This window comes from Elephantulus edwardii, unplaced genomic scaffold, assembly GCF_000299155.1.
Source record: "Elephantulus edwardii isolate Elephantulus edwardi_28Jun2011 unplaced genomic scaffold, EleEdw1.0 scaffold00086, whole genome shotgun sequence".
Taxonomy (NCBI): Eukaryota; Metazoa; Chordata; class Mammalia; order Macroscelidea; family Macroscelididae; genus Elephantulus; species Elephantulus edwardii.
This window is the reverse complement of record NW_006399836.1, coordinates 2,938,729-2,955,078: the sequence shown is the minus strand read 5'-3', so window position 1 is coordinate 2,955,078 and position 16,350 is coordinate 2,938,729. Positions and strand designations below refer to the sequence as shown.

Here is a 16,350-nt window from a genome sequence, read left to right as displayed (position 1 = left end):
AGTAGGAAACTCTGGTGGTCTAGTGGGAAGAAGCTGCACTACCAGTCCAAAAGCACACAATTTGAATTCACCAGCTGTTCTGTGGGGAAAATATGGGTAATCTCCTCCCCTGTGATTTACTGTCGGAAAATTCACTAGAGGGTCAGCTATGAATCGGTTTTGACTCAATAGTTCACAACAATAACAGCATGTCCAGTGTTGACCTAAGCATATTGCCAGTGATTGACTAGGAGCATCTCTAAAGCAGAACCTAACTGAGTCTAGCCATCTCTCTGCAGTACTCAAAACAGGATCTGGTGGAGCTATATAGGTCCTCTTGTGATACTGAGGATTGACTAACCAGACTATGGGACTCTCTCTTCTTCCAGAAAGAAAGGAACCCTGATCAGAGTAGAAAAGGGATTGTTTGGGATAGAGAAGGCAGAAATTTAAATCAATCAGAGCAATGGCTCCTTTTTATTGATTACTGGGGTACATGCAGGGTCTCTGAACTTGAGAGATCATATTCAATATCCCTGAAACAGATAATTATTTATCAGGTTCCTTTTTGGGTTCATTTCTGTACTGCCATCCTGGAGCCCATGGTAATATATAGTTAAAATATTTCATCTTGGATTCAGCAAAGTGAGTCTTGTGTCCTCACAAGGGAGGACCTTGCATGATAATAGTGGTTGCAGGGACTAGGGCATATTTCTCAAGGGAGAGAACTTTGTGGAAACAGGAATCTGGCCTTAGAGATCCCAGCTACCAGCCATCTGTGGAGTTTAACTTGAATTTCCAGAACAGAGTGTCATGGCTTCTCAGTCAGTTCCCAGTCTTGAGCCGGTTTATTAATCTACAGCCAATTGAATAAAAGGAATGCTGGATTCCCTTCAAGAAGGACCCCATTACATTGCAAAAATTGATAATGTTAATCTGTCTCTTAGCCTTTCCCCAGGGAATTTGTGGCCTTTTATGAGAGTAACTATTCACTGAAATGAAAGAAACAGACTTTTCAGAGATAGAGGTGCCTCTAAGCATGCTTGACTGCACCTAATGTCTTAAGTAATACTAATTCAAAGATATTGGAAAAAAAATCAGTGGGGCTTACCCATCAGAGTAGGGGCATGTGGAGATGAGGTTGTTAAAGACTTAGTGCGAACCTCTAATTCTTCATATAGTGATCGACCCCGTTTCAGAATGTATAATTAGAACATACATAGTAATTGGCAGAATCTCCCTCATCAGGTACTTGACATAAGAACTGTTGTTGTTACATGCTGTCACGTCAGCTTCAGCTCATAGTGTACAGTACCTGTGTACAACAGCGTGAAGCTGCCTGAACCTGCACCATCCTCAGTGTGACTGAATCCATTGTTGCAATCACCATGCCAGTCCATGCTTTTTCTCTCACCCCCTACTTTACCAAGCAGAGTATCTTTTTTCAGGGACTTATCCCTCCTGCTAATGTGTCCAAAATATGTAAGATACATAAATTAAGGTCCTCTTAGGGCGTTATAACTGCACAATCATAGTAACCCAAAAGCTGCACTATATTTCTGGAGGGCATGTGGAGATTAGTGCCACCACTAAGAAATTGAAGGACACAGAGGTCTTGACTTCCACCATATCCCTAATCAACTAACCTGTTTGGCCTCTGGAAAAGATAGATGTGTCTAGATGATCATAAATTTAGCCAGGTGGTAACTCCAATTGCAGTGGTTGTTTCAGATGTTTCATTGAGGAAAAAAAAATCTCCTTGCTTGGCTCCACAATCAACACTCTTAGCACCAGCAATCAGGAAATCAAAAGAAGCATTGCACTGGGAATACCTCCTGTCAGGGACCTCTCCAGAGTACTGAGAAGCAACACTGTGACTCTGGAGATTCAGGTGTGCCTCAGAGAGCTGGACAGTGACTAAGGATGAAGAAGAATCAATACCTTCGAGTTGTGGTGCTGGAAAAGAGTCTTGAGCGTATCATGGGACACCAAGAGAACAAATAGGTCTGTCTTGGAGAAGGTGAAACCAAGTTTCTCCTTGGAAGCTACAATTTTGAAGCTCTTTTTCACTTACATTGGGCGTGTGTCCAAGAGGAACTAGTCCTTGGAGAAGGGCATGATGCTTGAAAGGGTGGAGGGACAGTGCAGGAGAGGAAGACCCTGCATGAGATGGATTGACAGTGACTGGGTGATGAGGGCAGGTCTGTTAGAGTCAGTGAGACTGGCTCAGGATAGGCCAGGTTTAAGAGCTGTTCACTGTGAGTCACAGACAACAACACATAACAACCACAACAATGATATCTCCTCGTACATGAGAAGGAGCTTTGGAGTCATTCCAAAAGTGGGTGGTTCTAATCCACCAGGTGCTTCATGGGAAAAAGATCGGAAATCTGTGTGATTCACCGCCATTGGAAATTTGATGGATGATCAGCTATGGGCCAGTTCTGACTTGATGGCAATGAGTTGTTTGCATTTGGTGTCTGGTATGCAGCTGTTGATCTGGCCAATCAGAATTTAAAAATGCTGATTTCAGAGGATAACTAGCTGCAGTTTGCCTTTAACACGTTGCCGCACACTTTTAAATTGACAAGCATGCTTAGAAACACTTTTTTTCCCCTTCCTTTGATGTATTACCGTCATTTGCAGCAACGTGTTAATTGGCAAGGCCAGCCATTCACCTCCACTGTCCTGCCACAGGGGTTATCAGCTCTCTGGCCTTATGTTATAATTCGAGGGTGAGAACTTTATCTGAAAAAAGAAAAAAATGCAAGTGCCTTCCACCTTAGTAAAATTTCTAGGGATTTGATGGTGTGGGGCATGTTGATAACCCTAAAATGAAGGATAAATTGTTATATCTGACCTATCTTACAAAAGGAGACATCGCATTTGTTATGCTTCTTTGGATTTTAGAATCAATTCCCTCATTTAAGTCTACTGCTCTGGCAGTACAAGTGACTGGAAAGGCTTCTAATGGGCCCAGAACTGAAAATTCTACATATTTGGGCTGCTGTGCAACCTGCCTTGATACTTGGGTCATATGATGCGATTGAACGCATTGTTCTTGAAGTGTCAGTGGTAGATAAAGTTACTGTTTGGAGTCTTTAGTAGGCTCCTGTTACCACTGTGCAAACATCTAGAATTTTGTAACAAACTCCTGTTAACCTCTGCAGATAAACTATTGTTCTTTTGAAAAACAGCTGGGCCATAGTAGCCCAAATACTTAACCACAGGACGTGTAAGCAAGTCACGATTCATGAGCTGCCCTTCATGAACTAGACCTGATCCCCAGTCATAAAGTTATCCATGCACAGAAGTGCTCCATCATTCAGTGGAAGTGTCATTAGTGACATCAGACTCAAGGACGACCCAAAGGTATAAGTAAGCTACATGAAGACGTGACCCAAATGCCCATGGTCTCCACTCCTGTCACATTACTCTTCCCTAAGTCTGCAACTCAAGGACTATTTCTTATAGTCAATTGACTGAAGAAGACAAAACTCCTGCCTGGCTTACAGATGACTCTATGCAAGCACCAGTCACTCAGAAATGGACAGGGGTTGCACTGCAGCACTTTCTAGGACTACCCTGTGAGACAGTCTCCCTTATTCATTGCTATTGAGTCGGGAGTGACTCACAGCTGACCTGCCATTGGGTTTCTGAGGCTAAATTTTATGGAAGAAAACCACTCCCTTTTTTTCCTGGGGAACCATTGGTGGATTGGAACTGCCAGAGAGGTGTGGCCTTTGAGTAGCAGTGTGGCTTCCTTTTTTTTTAAAAAAAATATTTATTTTATTATTTTGTGTGAGTGTACCGTCAAATCAGATCTGACTGGTACAGGAGGAGATTGCCCCTCCTTCCCCGGCAGAGCATCTGGTGGATTCGAACTGTGCGCCTCTGGGATTGTAGTTGCAGTTCCTTGCCACTAGGCCACTGGAGCTCCCCACAGTGTGGCTTTCTGTGGACGTGCTCTGTTGGTGTAGCCTGTAGGGAGTTGTGCTGCCTGCTCCAAGGCCAAGCCTCCCTGGTGACCCTCTGAACCACAGATCTGAACCGTGTTCCATCCTGTGGTGTCCTCACAATCTCTGATACATTTGATTGAGCCCATTGTTGCTGTCACCATGTCATTCCATCTTTTTGAGGGTCTTCCTCTCCTTCACTGACTCTCCACCTTTCCTAGTATGATGTCCCATTCCAAGAAAAAGCCTCTTCTGGCAACATGTTCAAAGTTTGTGAGACGACGTTTCACCATGTTTACCTTCAGGAACACTTTTTCTGTCAAAAGAATCAGTCCATGGAATGTTCAGTACTCGTCTCCAACACCACAGCTGAAAAGCAGCAGTTCTTCTTCTGTCTTCCCCATTGCCCAGCTCTCAGTGAGTAATAAATGATTGAAAAGACCATGGCCTGAATCAGGCACATTTTAGACTTCAAAAGGACATTACTGCTCCCCACTAATTTAGAGAGGCAAACATTGGTAGAAAGCCTTCATTTTTTCATCTTTCCATTTTTTTTATAGCAGCATTAGATAACTAAGACAGCTGACTTGGCTTCAGCTACCACTGAATGTCTGATTTTCCAGCAGCAGACACAACATTGATTCCGGCGTCATCTCTCAGCAATGTGGTGTCAGATAGATGACATTGGATTACTTCCATCGTGGAAAAGGGGCAGCATTTTTTTCTTCTTCTTACTGGTATAGAAACTTAACTCTGAATATGGATCTGCCTTCTCTACACACAGTACTTCTGCCAAGAACTCCACTTACAGACTTACAAGATGCCTTATTCACTGTCATAGTATCCTACCCAGTGTTGCCTCAAAATAAGAAAATCATTTCAAAGCAATTGGAGTGTGACATTGGGCCCATGTGCAAGGGATTCATTGATTTTACCATATTCCTAAGTATCCTGAAGCAACTAGCTTGATAGAAGAATGGCAGTGGCCTTCTAGAGACACCAATGCAGTGCCAGCTAAGTGGCAATATCTTGCAGGGGTGGGACAGAGTTCCCAGGAGACAGTATAGAGTTCTGAACCGGTGTCCAATATATGGGACTGTTTCTCCCATAGGCGATATCTACCTGTCCAGGACTCAAGGAGAGGCGGTGAGAGTAGCACTGTTCACTGGTACCCCTAAGGACGCACTCGCTACAGTTCTGTTGTGTTCCTGCAACCCTATGGTCTGCAGGCCTGCAGATTGCAGTTCCTGACGGAGTAGTGCTCCCACAACAAGGTACAACTCTTATTCCTCTGAACTGGAAGTTAAGAATGCCACCAAGTCACTTTGGGCTCCTCAACCCTCTACATCAGTAGGCAAAGAAAGAGGTTACCATATTGTCTCATGTGATTGATCCTGATTACCGAGGGGAAATCAGATTTATATAATGGACATAAAGAAGAGTAAGTCTGGAATACAGGAGATTGATCCAGTATGATGTCTCTTAGTACTGTGGTACACTGTGATTGAAGTTAGTGGAAAACTACAGAAAATCAACCTTTGAGAAATAAAGATTTAGATTGGCCACCAGGCAAAGAATCAAAACCAGGTGAGGTGAGTGACGAAGGCAATAGGAGTATGGAACGGATGATAGAAGAAGGTGGTTCTCAATGCCAGCTACAACTATGTGACTTGCATAGAAACAAGGCCTGTTAGGAGTATTTCTTCGTGCCTTGTTTCACATGTGTATGCACACAGGCATACACAAACTTTGTCTTCTTCTTTTCTTTATTCCATTACTTGTTATAAAATATTAGTGGGGTATGCATGTTAGTTGTATCACATTAGGCACAAGTATGACTTTGTAATTATCTTTATTTAAAGATTGTTGATATGTGCCATTGACTTGACTTGTATTGATCCTGTGAACAATAGACAATTTAAGGAAATACGCATGAGTGTCAATTTGACAGTGTTTGAGCAGTGAAAGTTAAGGTTATAGATCACCTTAGCTAGGCCGTCATTCTCATTGGTTTTGCAGATGTTACATAATAGTTTTCTATTTGTGATGTAATGAAAGCTGTCAATCATCTGAAAGATGAATTTTGTTGATGTGATTTGCATCCAGTTTATATGGATGTTCTGGCAAAGTTTTCTTGATCCTTGTCATCCCCTGACCTCTTCTTGGGATATCTGAGCATTCTGCTGTCTGACTTGGCTTTTTGGGGTCCATCAGCCTCTTATGATGGTACAGGACTATCAACATATCAGAAACATGGAAAGGCTGTGAAAACTCACCAAGGAAGGCCTAAGCACTTGTTGTTAATGGTCTTGAATACTACTAGTGATTTTGCCTTGTGCCCTTTGGTTCTGCTTCTTGCCAGCTGCTTCTCAGGGGGTCTTTCTGTAGTTGATTACATGCTCCCTAAGCACTGTCCTTGTCTGGTGCTGAGTAGTCCATAAGGGAGCTTCCTTTCGGTCCTGCCAGGGTGTCACCAGGTCTCCTTGTTTCTCCAGCTTCTCCTGTCTAGAGAAGAGACTCTGCAGGTGGCCAGTGCCCACTGTATAACTGCGGTGCTTGTCCACTCTCCAGCAAAGCATGCCCCGGCCTTCATCCATGCTGACATCCCAGGTAGGGGAGCATTCTAACCTTTGCCTCCAAGGACTAGTGTTACCATAGGACACCTGCAAGTCACAGCAGGGGCACCAGTATTATCTTTGTTGGGGGTCCTTTGAGAACAAAGAGTAGAGAGGTGGATCAATGACAGGTACATAATAGACTCTAAGAAGTCTGCTTCATGAAGTCTGAATTATCTTGCCACAGAACTCGTGTGTAACTTTGAGCCGTTTGTTCCTGATCTTTGTCATTTATTTTACCTGTAGGGATAAAAAAAAAGAGCCCACAAGGACTGGGACTCTGGAAGGGAAAGGGCCTGCTGTGAGCCGGGAGAGATTCCCTGTAGTGTACAGCACGTGTCACTGTGCTTCGGCTCTCAGCTTTGCCTTGAGAAGTTGAGACTCAGGCTCAAATCAGCAAGGCGCGTCCTCCACAGAGATGAGATGGAAGTCTAGTGTTCTCGTTTTTAAAAATCCTTTTCCCTACGTCATGGTTCTATCTGTTCTGAGAATTCAGCTCAATTCATTGCCATCAATTTGGAACTGACTCACAGATCATCCGCATATCTCATCCTGCATTAAGTTTCCAAGGATGTAAACTGCATGGGAGAAGATTGCATGTTTTTCTCCCATGGAGTCATTTATGGATTCACACTGACAGAGCCACCCCGTCCTCAGGTCAGCAGTGTAACTCACCAGAGCTCCCTTTCTGAGAGTTACTGTTGTGTGCTGTCGAGTCAGAACCGACTCCTCCAGTGCCTTCTCAGAGGCAGTTAAATTACACAGGAGGAGACTGCCCATCCTTCTCCAGCAGAGCAGCTGGTGGATTCTAACTGTGTGCCTGTGGGATTGCAGCACAGCTTCTTACCACTTGACCACCAGAGCTTCTGAGGTTGAGGAACCTGAATTCCAGTCCCACTCCTACCACTAACAGTAGCACTTTCTGGGTCTCAGTTTTTCCTTTGTTAATAAAAGCAACTGTATCATAACCCTGAGGGCAATTCCAGGTTTATCTGTGAATGGATGACTATGTATTCTGGAGATCATGTGTGAACAGGTAAAATAATAGGATTGAGATGCTGAATGAACCAAGGCCCTCACATTTATTAAGAGGACGTGAGCACACTGCGGCCATTCACCTTTTTCTTCCCTTCTCCCTGGCCAGAGTTCCTCTTCGAGCATCTTTCCTCTTCCAGTGAAGTGCTCATCTGGTCCATCTACAGCTGCTTGATCCTCCTGGCCGAAGAGCCACTCTTCTTCTCCAAGTGCCACACGGTGTATGGTTGGTAGCAGGGTCCTGTGTGTGCTCTGGGGGGCAGGATAGCAATTCACAGTTGGGTGGCAGCAGTAGTGATGGGACGGACCCTGGCCCCCACCTTGTGGGTGGTGCTGAGTCTGGTCATTTCTATCAGCTTAAACTTATTGCCAGAATCTACCTACAAGCACTGATGTCCACACATGACTCAGTTCAGTACCTCTGGCCTTCACAGACTGAAACAGAATTAACTCTGTTTTGTGAAGACTTGTGTGTGTCAGAGTAGAATGGTGCTCCATAGGACTTTCCCTGCCTGGATGGTCAGCAGCTCACTGACCTTTCTTCTGAGGTGCCTCTGGGTGAACTTGAACTTTCAAGCTGTATTTAGTTCCTGAGCACGTTACTTTTATTTAGTGCTTGAGCATGTTAATCCTTTATATCACCTCAGAGTTCCACTCACTGATTAGCAGATGTGCCTATATGTAGACTTTTGAGAAAGGGAACACTAAATTAACTCCTGTTGTATTTAATATTGGCTTTAAACTGTGTTACTCAGCTTTGATTCCATACTTGCCTGTGTCCCAGATAACTATGAGTTAGTCTGTAAATTTCACTGAATCTTTCTTTCAAAATTTCTTGAAACTGTCCATTCTAGTCCAGATTTCTTTGGGACTTTTAAAATCATATCTTTTTTTTTTGGTAGCCTTCCGGATATTTTCAGCTGTTCATTTTATGTTCTGTGTTCCTATCTTATGAGAGGTACCAGCCTGAAACATAGAGAATTAGAGATACATGCAGTGTGGACCCTGCCTCTCACGGACCTTGCTCTGAGGAAGGGTAGAGGAGAATATAAACAGGCAATTTCAGTAGCAGATAATTAGAGGTGTTAGAGGGAAGCTGGGAGATGTGGGAGGTCGGAGGTCAGGGCCCCACTTGGCCTGAGGCCTCAGCGAAGCTTCCTGAAGGAGTGGAGGTCTAACTCTGTAAGGCAGGTAGAAGCGTGCTACCAGGAGACGGATACCCAGAGAGCCAGCGGGGTACTGCGGCTCATGCTGGGTGTCAGAAAGGCAGCGATCTGTTATGTGGGAGCCTGCTCTTAAAAGATGTCTCTGTCAGGCCCCAGAACTTCAGGCCTGTCGGGACCCTTCTCTGAGGGACCTCTAACCCAGTTCCTCTCACCTCTCCTGGGTGGGCAGTAAAGGAGCAGTAAAGTAGGCAAAATGCTGACCCCGGCATCTGCTGTGTTGTCCTGAGGTAGGCATCGAGTCGGTGGTGAGGAGCCTACACAGCAGCCTGAAGGTGAACAACACAGAGCTGCACAAGCAGGGCATGATACTCTTTGCTGAGATCCTGACTCGGTGAGCAAAGCAGTGGGAAGTCAGGCTGCAGGGACCAGCCTGGAGGAGGGAGGAGTGAAGGATTTATTCTTGGTGGGACCAGTGATAGGTGTTCATTTCCATGCCCTTCTCAGGCAGCCAGAGGAGATCAAGCTGTTCACAAGCTCAGCCATGTGCCAAGATGCGAGCCAGGCCCTGCAAGATGCGGTGAGCAGCCCTGTGCTGGAGGTGGCCGCTGAGGCTGTGAAGGCCATTTCTGCTTTTCTGAGGTGAGGTGCCTGGGCGGGCTTGGCTTCCTAAACCTGCATGTACCCGCTAGCAGAGTCAGGGCATCTTCAAGGAGCACTTCCCTTTAGGATGGGGAAGTTTTCTTGAATTACTTTTTCTCCTTTTTTTAAAAATTATACTAGTTTATTTACAAAATTCTTTTTAAAAAAAATTTTTTTATTTTATTATTTTTGTGTGAGTGTACCGTCAAATCAAATCTGACTGGTACAGGAGGAGATTGTCCCTCCTTCCCCGGCAGAGCATCTGGTGGATTCAAACCGTGCGCCTCTGGGATTGTAGTTGCAGCTCCTTGTCACTAGGCCACCAGAGCTCCTCCCCTATTTACAAAATTCTAATACACAAAACAACTATGAGATATCATCTCACCCCAGTCAGAATAGCAAAATTTTAACAAAACAGCAAGCAACATACTGGTGAGGTTGTGGAGAACCTGGAACCCTTATTCACTGTTGGTGGGAGTGTAAAATGGTGCAACCAATGTGGAAGGCAGTATGGAGCTTTCTCAAAAAGTTGCAAATAGAGATACCATTTGACCCAGCAATTCCACTACTGGGAATATACCCCAAAGAGACCATAACTGACATCCAAGCACATATATGCACACCCATGTTTATCATGGCTTTGTTCACAGTAGCAAGGAGTTGGAAACAACCTAAGTGCCCATCAACAAATGAATGACTAGAGAAGCTGTGGTATATTCACACAGTGGAATACTATGCTGCATTGAAAAACAAGGAACTCCGCGGTTCGAATCCACCAGATGCTCTGCTGGGGAAGGAGGGACAGTCTCCTCCTGTACCAGTCAGATCTGATTTGACGGTACACTCACACAAAAATAATAAAATAAAAGTTAAAAAAAAACACAAAGAACTCATGCAATATTATTAAAAATGGGTGACCCCGCAGGACATTATGCTGAGTGAAGTATCTCAGTCACAAAAGGACACTGCATAGTGACACTGTTATAAAGCAGGTCTAACATCGGAGTTGGGGACTGAGAAAGATGGGATAAATAATGTATACTGTATTGAAACAGATGAAGGAGAGAACTGTTTAAAAGGGATATGTGATTGGGTATTTTTGTCATGACAGGAGTCCAGAGCGAAGGCTGCATAGTGGAGTGGACCAGGGGGGAGGGATTGTAAAACAATGAAAGAATTTTTCTTTTACTTTTCCAAGAAGGGGGAGGGTTGGGAGGGGAGAAAAGTGCAACAGTCAATGAATGGAAACCCAAATTCTCTGTAAATTTTCATTGAAATTAAAAATAAATAAAAAACCAGAACAAAATTCTAATACATTGTCTTGGAGGAAGTGCAACCAAGATGCTCCGTGGAGGCAAGAATGGTGAAGTGTCATGACATGCTTTGGCCAAGAACTGGTCAGAAGGACCAGTTTTTGGAGATGGAGGTCGTTCTGGGAAGTGTAGGAGGGTCAGCTTAAGAGAGGAAGACTATCTAGGAAATTGAGTGACATAGGGACTGCAACAATGAGTTTCTGCATGGTGGAGATTGTGAGGACAGTGTGGCCTAGGGCAAGGTTTTGAGCTGTTTTTCATGGGCTCACTATGATCCCAGGTGACTCAGACTCTAAAGTAATATATCAAATCTTGTCTTTTTGGTTATCTCACCTTGAAACAGCATTTCTAGACCCACTTGGGTAATATAATACACACTTTTGGATGTTAGGAAATGAACTCTGATTTCCCCTATCCTTTCCACTTCTCAACTTTAATTTTACAATGTAAATGTGTTAATATTTATAGTCTCTTCTATAACTATATTTAACTCTTTAATAGGTCTCTAGATTGGTTCTAAAGATTGAAATAAAAATAGCATTAAATTATAATGAGAACTACTAACATTTACATTACAATGACAGGTTCTAGCATTTACATTATAATGACAGGTACTACTGGAATTACATATCTCTTTCTCTAAAGTTACTGTTACTATTCTTGTGCTCATCAAAGGAGGATGATCCTAAAACCAAAGCCAAACTGATTCTTTTCTTAGATTACACCAGTTGCTCAAAATTATTGCCCATTCTTTATGTTTAGGTCAGATTTTTCAGAGAGTTGTTGGTTTTTGTGGGGGCTTCTGGTTGTCCTCTTGCACTTGTCAGCTCTGAGCCTAGATTGACTTCTCTCTGTCTCAGATCCCTTTTGTGTTTTCTACAATGTTATTTCCTAACTTTTTGCATTGGTTATCTTGAGCTGTTATAACAGGTTATCACAAATTGAGTGGCTTCAAACAACAGCTCTGAAGGCTGAAAGTTTAAAACCAAGAGGTCAGCAGGACAATTCTCCTGTGAAGGCTCTCGGGAAGAATACTTTCTTGCGTTTTCCTAGCTTCTCCTGGTTGCTGACAGTCCTTGATATTCTTTAGCCTGCAGCTGTATCTTTCTAGTCTCTGTCTTTTGCCCTATATTATTTCCTGTGTATGTTCTTTTTCTTCATATTGTTGTTGTTGTTTACCGTCAAGTCAGACCAATGTATAGCTGACGCTCTGGTGGGTTTTCAGAGACAGTTAATCACACAGGAGATTGCCCCATCCTTCTCTCATGGAGCAGCTGGTGGATTCAAACTGCGTGCCTTCGGGACTGGGTCAGAGCTTTTTGCTGCTAGGCTACCAGTGCTTCATATTATCTTCTTATGAAAACACCAGGGAGCTCTGGTGGCCTAGTGGCAAAAGTTGTACTGCAATCCTGAAGGCACGTGGTACGAGGCCAGCAGCTACTCTGAGTGAGAAGGATGGGCAATCTCCTCCCATGAGGTTGACTGTCTCTGAAAACCTGCTGGAGGGTCAGCTAGTCATCAGTTCTGACTTTATGGTACACAACCACCAACCAATATAAAAATACCGGTTATCGGATTCCCTCTCATTGTCTCTCACTGCTGTCAAGTTGGAGTTGACTCATAAATGACCATCCAGCAGGTTTTCAGAGGCTGTAGATTTCATGAGAGGATATTGCCTGTTTTTCTCCCAGGGAGTGGCTGAGACATTACCTTTAGGTTAGCAGTGGCACTCCCTACCCACTATGCCACTAAAACGGATTAGCCCACAGTAATTCACAAAGAAAAGAAAAAGTGATTTATAGGGTTTTAGCTGATATTGCTAAGCTCATGCTAAACAAGAAAGAAAGGAAAGATAAACATGATGTCATAAGAGACTCTGACATTTGCATTACAACATACTGTTGTGTCATTCATAGCAACCCAGTGAACAACAGGTCTGAACCTTGGCCTATTCTGCACCATCCTCATCATAGTGAGGCAAAATAAACAAAATAAATGTTGAATAGAGCTGAACAGAAGACTTCAAAGGGCAGCTCAAGAAAACAAAACAAAATGCTATTAGGAACTGTGCAAAAAGCTGGAGTTAGAAAACTAAAAGGAAAGAACACTTTCAACATTTCTTAAGCCAGAAGAACTGAAGAAGAAATCCAAGCCTTAACTTGTAATGTTGCTGGATTAAATAGACTTAACCTTGAATGTTGCAGTAAACATCAAAAGAAGATGGAAGGAATACACAGTCACTGTACCAGAAAGAATTGGTCAACACTGAACCATTTCAGGAAGTAGCATAAGATTAAGACCTAGTAGTTCAAGGTGCATTAGAAGTAGTAGCAAAAAATCAGGGCTTAACAAGACCCATACCTCACATTCTATACAAAAAGTAGAGATCTACTCAAAGTAGATCAAGGATTTAGGAGTGAAATCAAGGACTATAAACTTGATCAGAGAAAAGCTTAGAAGAACTCTAGAAGCCCTACACCACAAGATTAACAGTCTTCCAAGCATCTTGAAAAACCTGCAATCAGGAGAGAAAAAAAAATAGATCAATTTGGACCTTCTAAGAATCAAATCCTATGCATATCAAAACACTTCTCCAACAGGGTGAAAAGGAAACTCACAGAATGGGGAGGAGGAATTTAGTAATGACATATTTGAGAAGGGACTCCTATCTAAAATTTATAGAATACTCCAGCACCTCAACAAGAAAAAGGTAAACAACCCAATTGCAAAATGAATACAGGATGTGAATAGATACTACACCAAAGAAGACATTCGGATGGCAAACAAACACATGAAAAAATGTTCAAATCCCTAGTTCTCAGAGAGATGCAAGTAAAAACAACTATTAGGTATAATCTCACCCCAGTAACAATGGCAAAGCTCAGCACAGCAGCAAACACCAAATGCTGGCGAGGTTATGGAGAAACTGGGACCCTTATTCACTATTGGTGGGAGTGTAAAATGGTGCAACCACTATGGAAGGCAATATGGGACTTTCTCAAAAAGTTGGAAATATAAATGCCATTTGACCCCGTAATTCCACTACTGGGAACATACCCTAAAGAAACCAGAGCTGCCACCCAAACAGAAATATGCACACCTATGTTTATTGCTATTTTATTCACAATAGCAAGGAGATGGAAGCAGGCCAAGTGCCCATCAACAGTGAATGCGTAGGAAAAACTATGGTATATTCAAACAATGGAATACTATAAAGCCCTAAAAACCAAGGAGCTGATAAAATATTACACAACCCGAGTGACCCTGGAGGACATTATGGGGAGTGAAATACCTCAGTCACAAAAGGACAAATATTGCATAACACCAGGACTGGTATTATAAAACAAGACTGACATGGGAGTTGGGGGGAAACTAAATAATGAATACTGCATTGGAACAGATGAAGGAAAGAGTTGTTTCAAAGAAATATATGGGGAGCTCTGGTGGCCTGGTGGCAAGAAAGTGCACTGCAATCCCAGAGGAGTACGGTTCAAATCCACCAGAAGCTCTGCTGGAGGAGGGATAATCTCCTCCTGTACCAGTCAGATCCAATTTGAGAGTACACACACACAAAGATAAAATTTTAAAAGGAATATATGATTAGACATTATCTGTATGACAGCAGTCCAGAATAAGAGGAGCATATCAAAGTGCAACAATGAATGAATTATATTTTTTTCAAAAGTGAAATAGGACGGGACTAGGGAGGAAAACATGCAACGATGAATGAATTAATATCCAACGTTTTTCTAAACTATCACTAAAATCACAATTTAAAAAGGGAGGGGAAATCAGGGCTTAATTTATGTGATACCAGTTGAGGTGTTTCAGCAAACAGATACATCACTGGACATGTTCACTAGCCTATGTCAATACATTTGGAAGCACTCTACCTGGCCAGCTGACTGGAAGAGATCTGTGCTTGTTCTCCTTCCAAAAAATAAGAAGATCTGAACAAGTATGGAAATTATTGAACAATGTAGTTAATATAATAAGGAAGTAAAATTTTGCTAAAGATTACTAAAAAATGTTTGGAACTGCCAGAAATTAAAGCTGGATCCAGAAGAGGATGTGGCACAAAGAATATCGATGTTGATGTTAGATGGATCTTGGCTAAAAGCAGAAGATAACAGAAAGGTATTTAGTTGTGTTTTATTGACGAGGCTAAAGCATTTGACTATTTGGATGATTACACATTGTAGATGATAACATTGAGAAGAATGGGAATGCCAGAACACTTGTGCTCTTTTGAAACCTGTATGTAGACTAAGAAGCTGTTGGCCAAATAGAACAATAAAACATTCTTATGTTTTAAAATCAGGAAAGGTGTGTATCAAGGTTGTATTATTTCTCTACACCTGTCCAGAAAAGGTTGTATTCTTTCTGTACACCTGTCTCAGAAAATAATTCAGGAAGCTGCACTATGTCAAGAAGAATGTGCATGAGGATTGGAAGAGTCATCAACAGCTTATGCTATACATATAACAATAAAAAGCGAAGAAGACTTGAAGTATTTGCTGTAGAGTATAAAATATTCCAGCTTTTCTTTTTCCCTTTTTTTTAATTATTTGTGTGTGTGTGTAACGTCAAATCAGATCTGACTAGTACAGGAGGAGATTGTTCCTCCTTCTCCAGCAGAGCATCTGGTGGATTTGAAAATATTCCAGCTTTTAATATGGATTACATTTCAATATCAAGGACATTAAAAAAACCCCACCTCACGACTGGACCACTCAGCAGCAACATCAAGAAAGATGGATAAATGAAGTTGTCAACAGTTTCATTTTGCTTGAACCCAATATCAACTTCTATGAAAGTCGCAGTCAAGAATTCAAGACTTGTTGCATTGAGAAAGTATCCTGTCAGCGACCTCTTTAAAGTGTCAATGAGCAAAGATTTGAGTCTAAAGACTGAAATGTGCCTTATCTAAACCATACTATTGTCAGTTTCATTCTAGGCATCTGAATGTTAGAGAGTGAATAAAGGTGGCATTGAAGAATCAATGTTTTTAAGTTTTGATGTTGGCAAAGAATATGGAATTTCTGCCAGACAAAACAACACAACACCAACCCAGACAAGTCCACCTTGCATGAAATGCTCCTTTGAGACACGGATGGTGAAGCTTTGTCTTACAGACGTTAGGAATGATGTCAGGAAGGATCAATCCCTGGAAAATATAGCATGCCAAGAAAGATTGACATCAGAGAGAAAGAGGAAGACCTTCAATAAGATGGGTTGACACAGTGCCTGTAACAGTGGCTTGAGCATGTTGGTTATCATGAGGATGGCACAGGGTATGGTCACTGTGAGTCATAGTCATCTTGAAGGCACATAACAACAACAATAGCAAATCTAGTATGACCTTAACTAGTGATATAAACGATATAGTGAGCTCTGGTGGTCTAGGGGTAAGGAGTTGCACCGTCAATCCAAAAGCACATAGTTTGAATGAACCAGCTGCTTTGAGAAGAAGAGATGGACAGTCTTCTTCCAGAGACTGTTTATGTTGTTGTTGTTATGTGCCATCGAGTCGTTTCCAACTCATAGCGACCCTAAGCACAACAGCTCTAAACCCTGCTCTATCCTGCGCCAACCGCACCGCCTCTGACACACCCATCCCGATTACCCCAGTCACCGAATCAATCCA

The 16,350-nt window shown here is 42.5% G+C and overlaps 1 protein-coding gene across 1 annotated transcript in view; it reads left to right on the top strand.

Annotated features, from left to right (window-relative positions):
• Positions 1-16,350, top strand: part of MEI1 (meiosis inhibitor 1) — a 163,117-nt gene that overhangs the window by 39,203 nt on the left and 107,564 nt on the right. The window contains exons 7-10 of the mRNA XM_006890181.1: positions 6,431-6,545; positions 7,695-7,811; positions 9,043-9,142; positions 9,256-9,390. Of these exons, the coding sequence (XP_006890243.1) occupies positions 6,431-6,545; positions 7,695-7,811; positions 9,043-9,142; positions 9,256-9,390 (467 nt within the window). The remainder of the gene's footprint in view (positions 1-6,430; positions 6,546-7,694; positions 7,812-9,042; positions 9,143-9,255; positions 9,391-16,350) is intronic.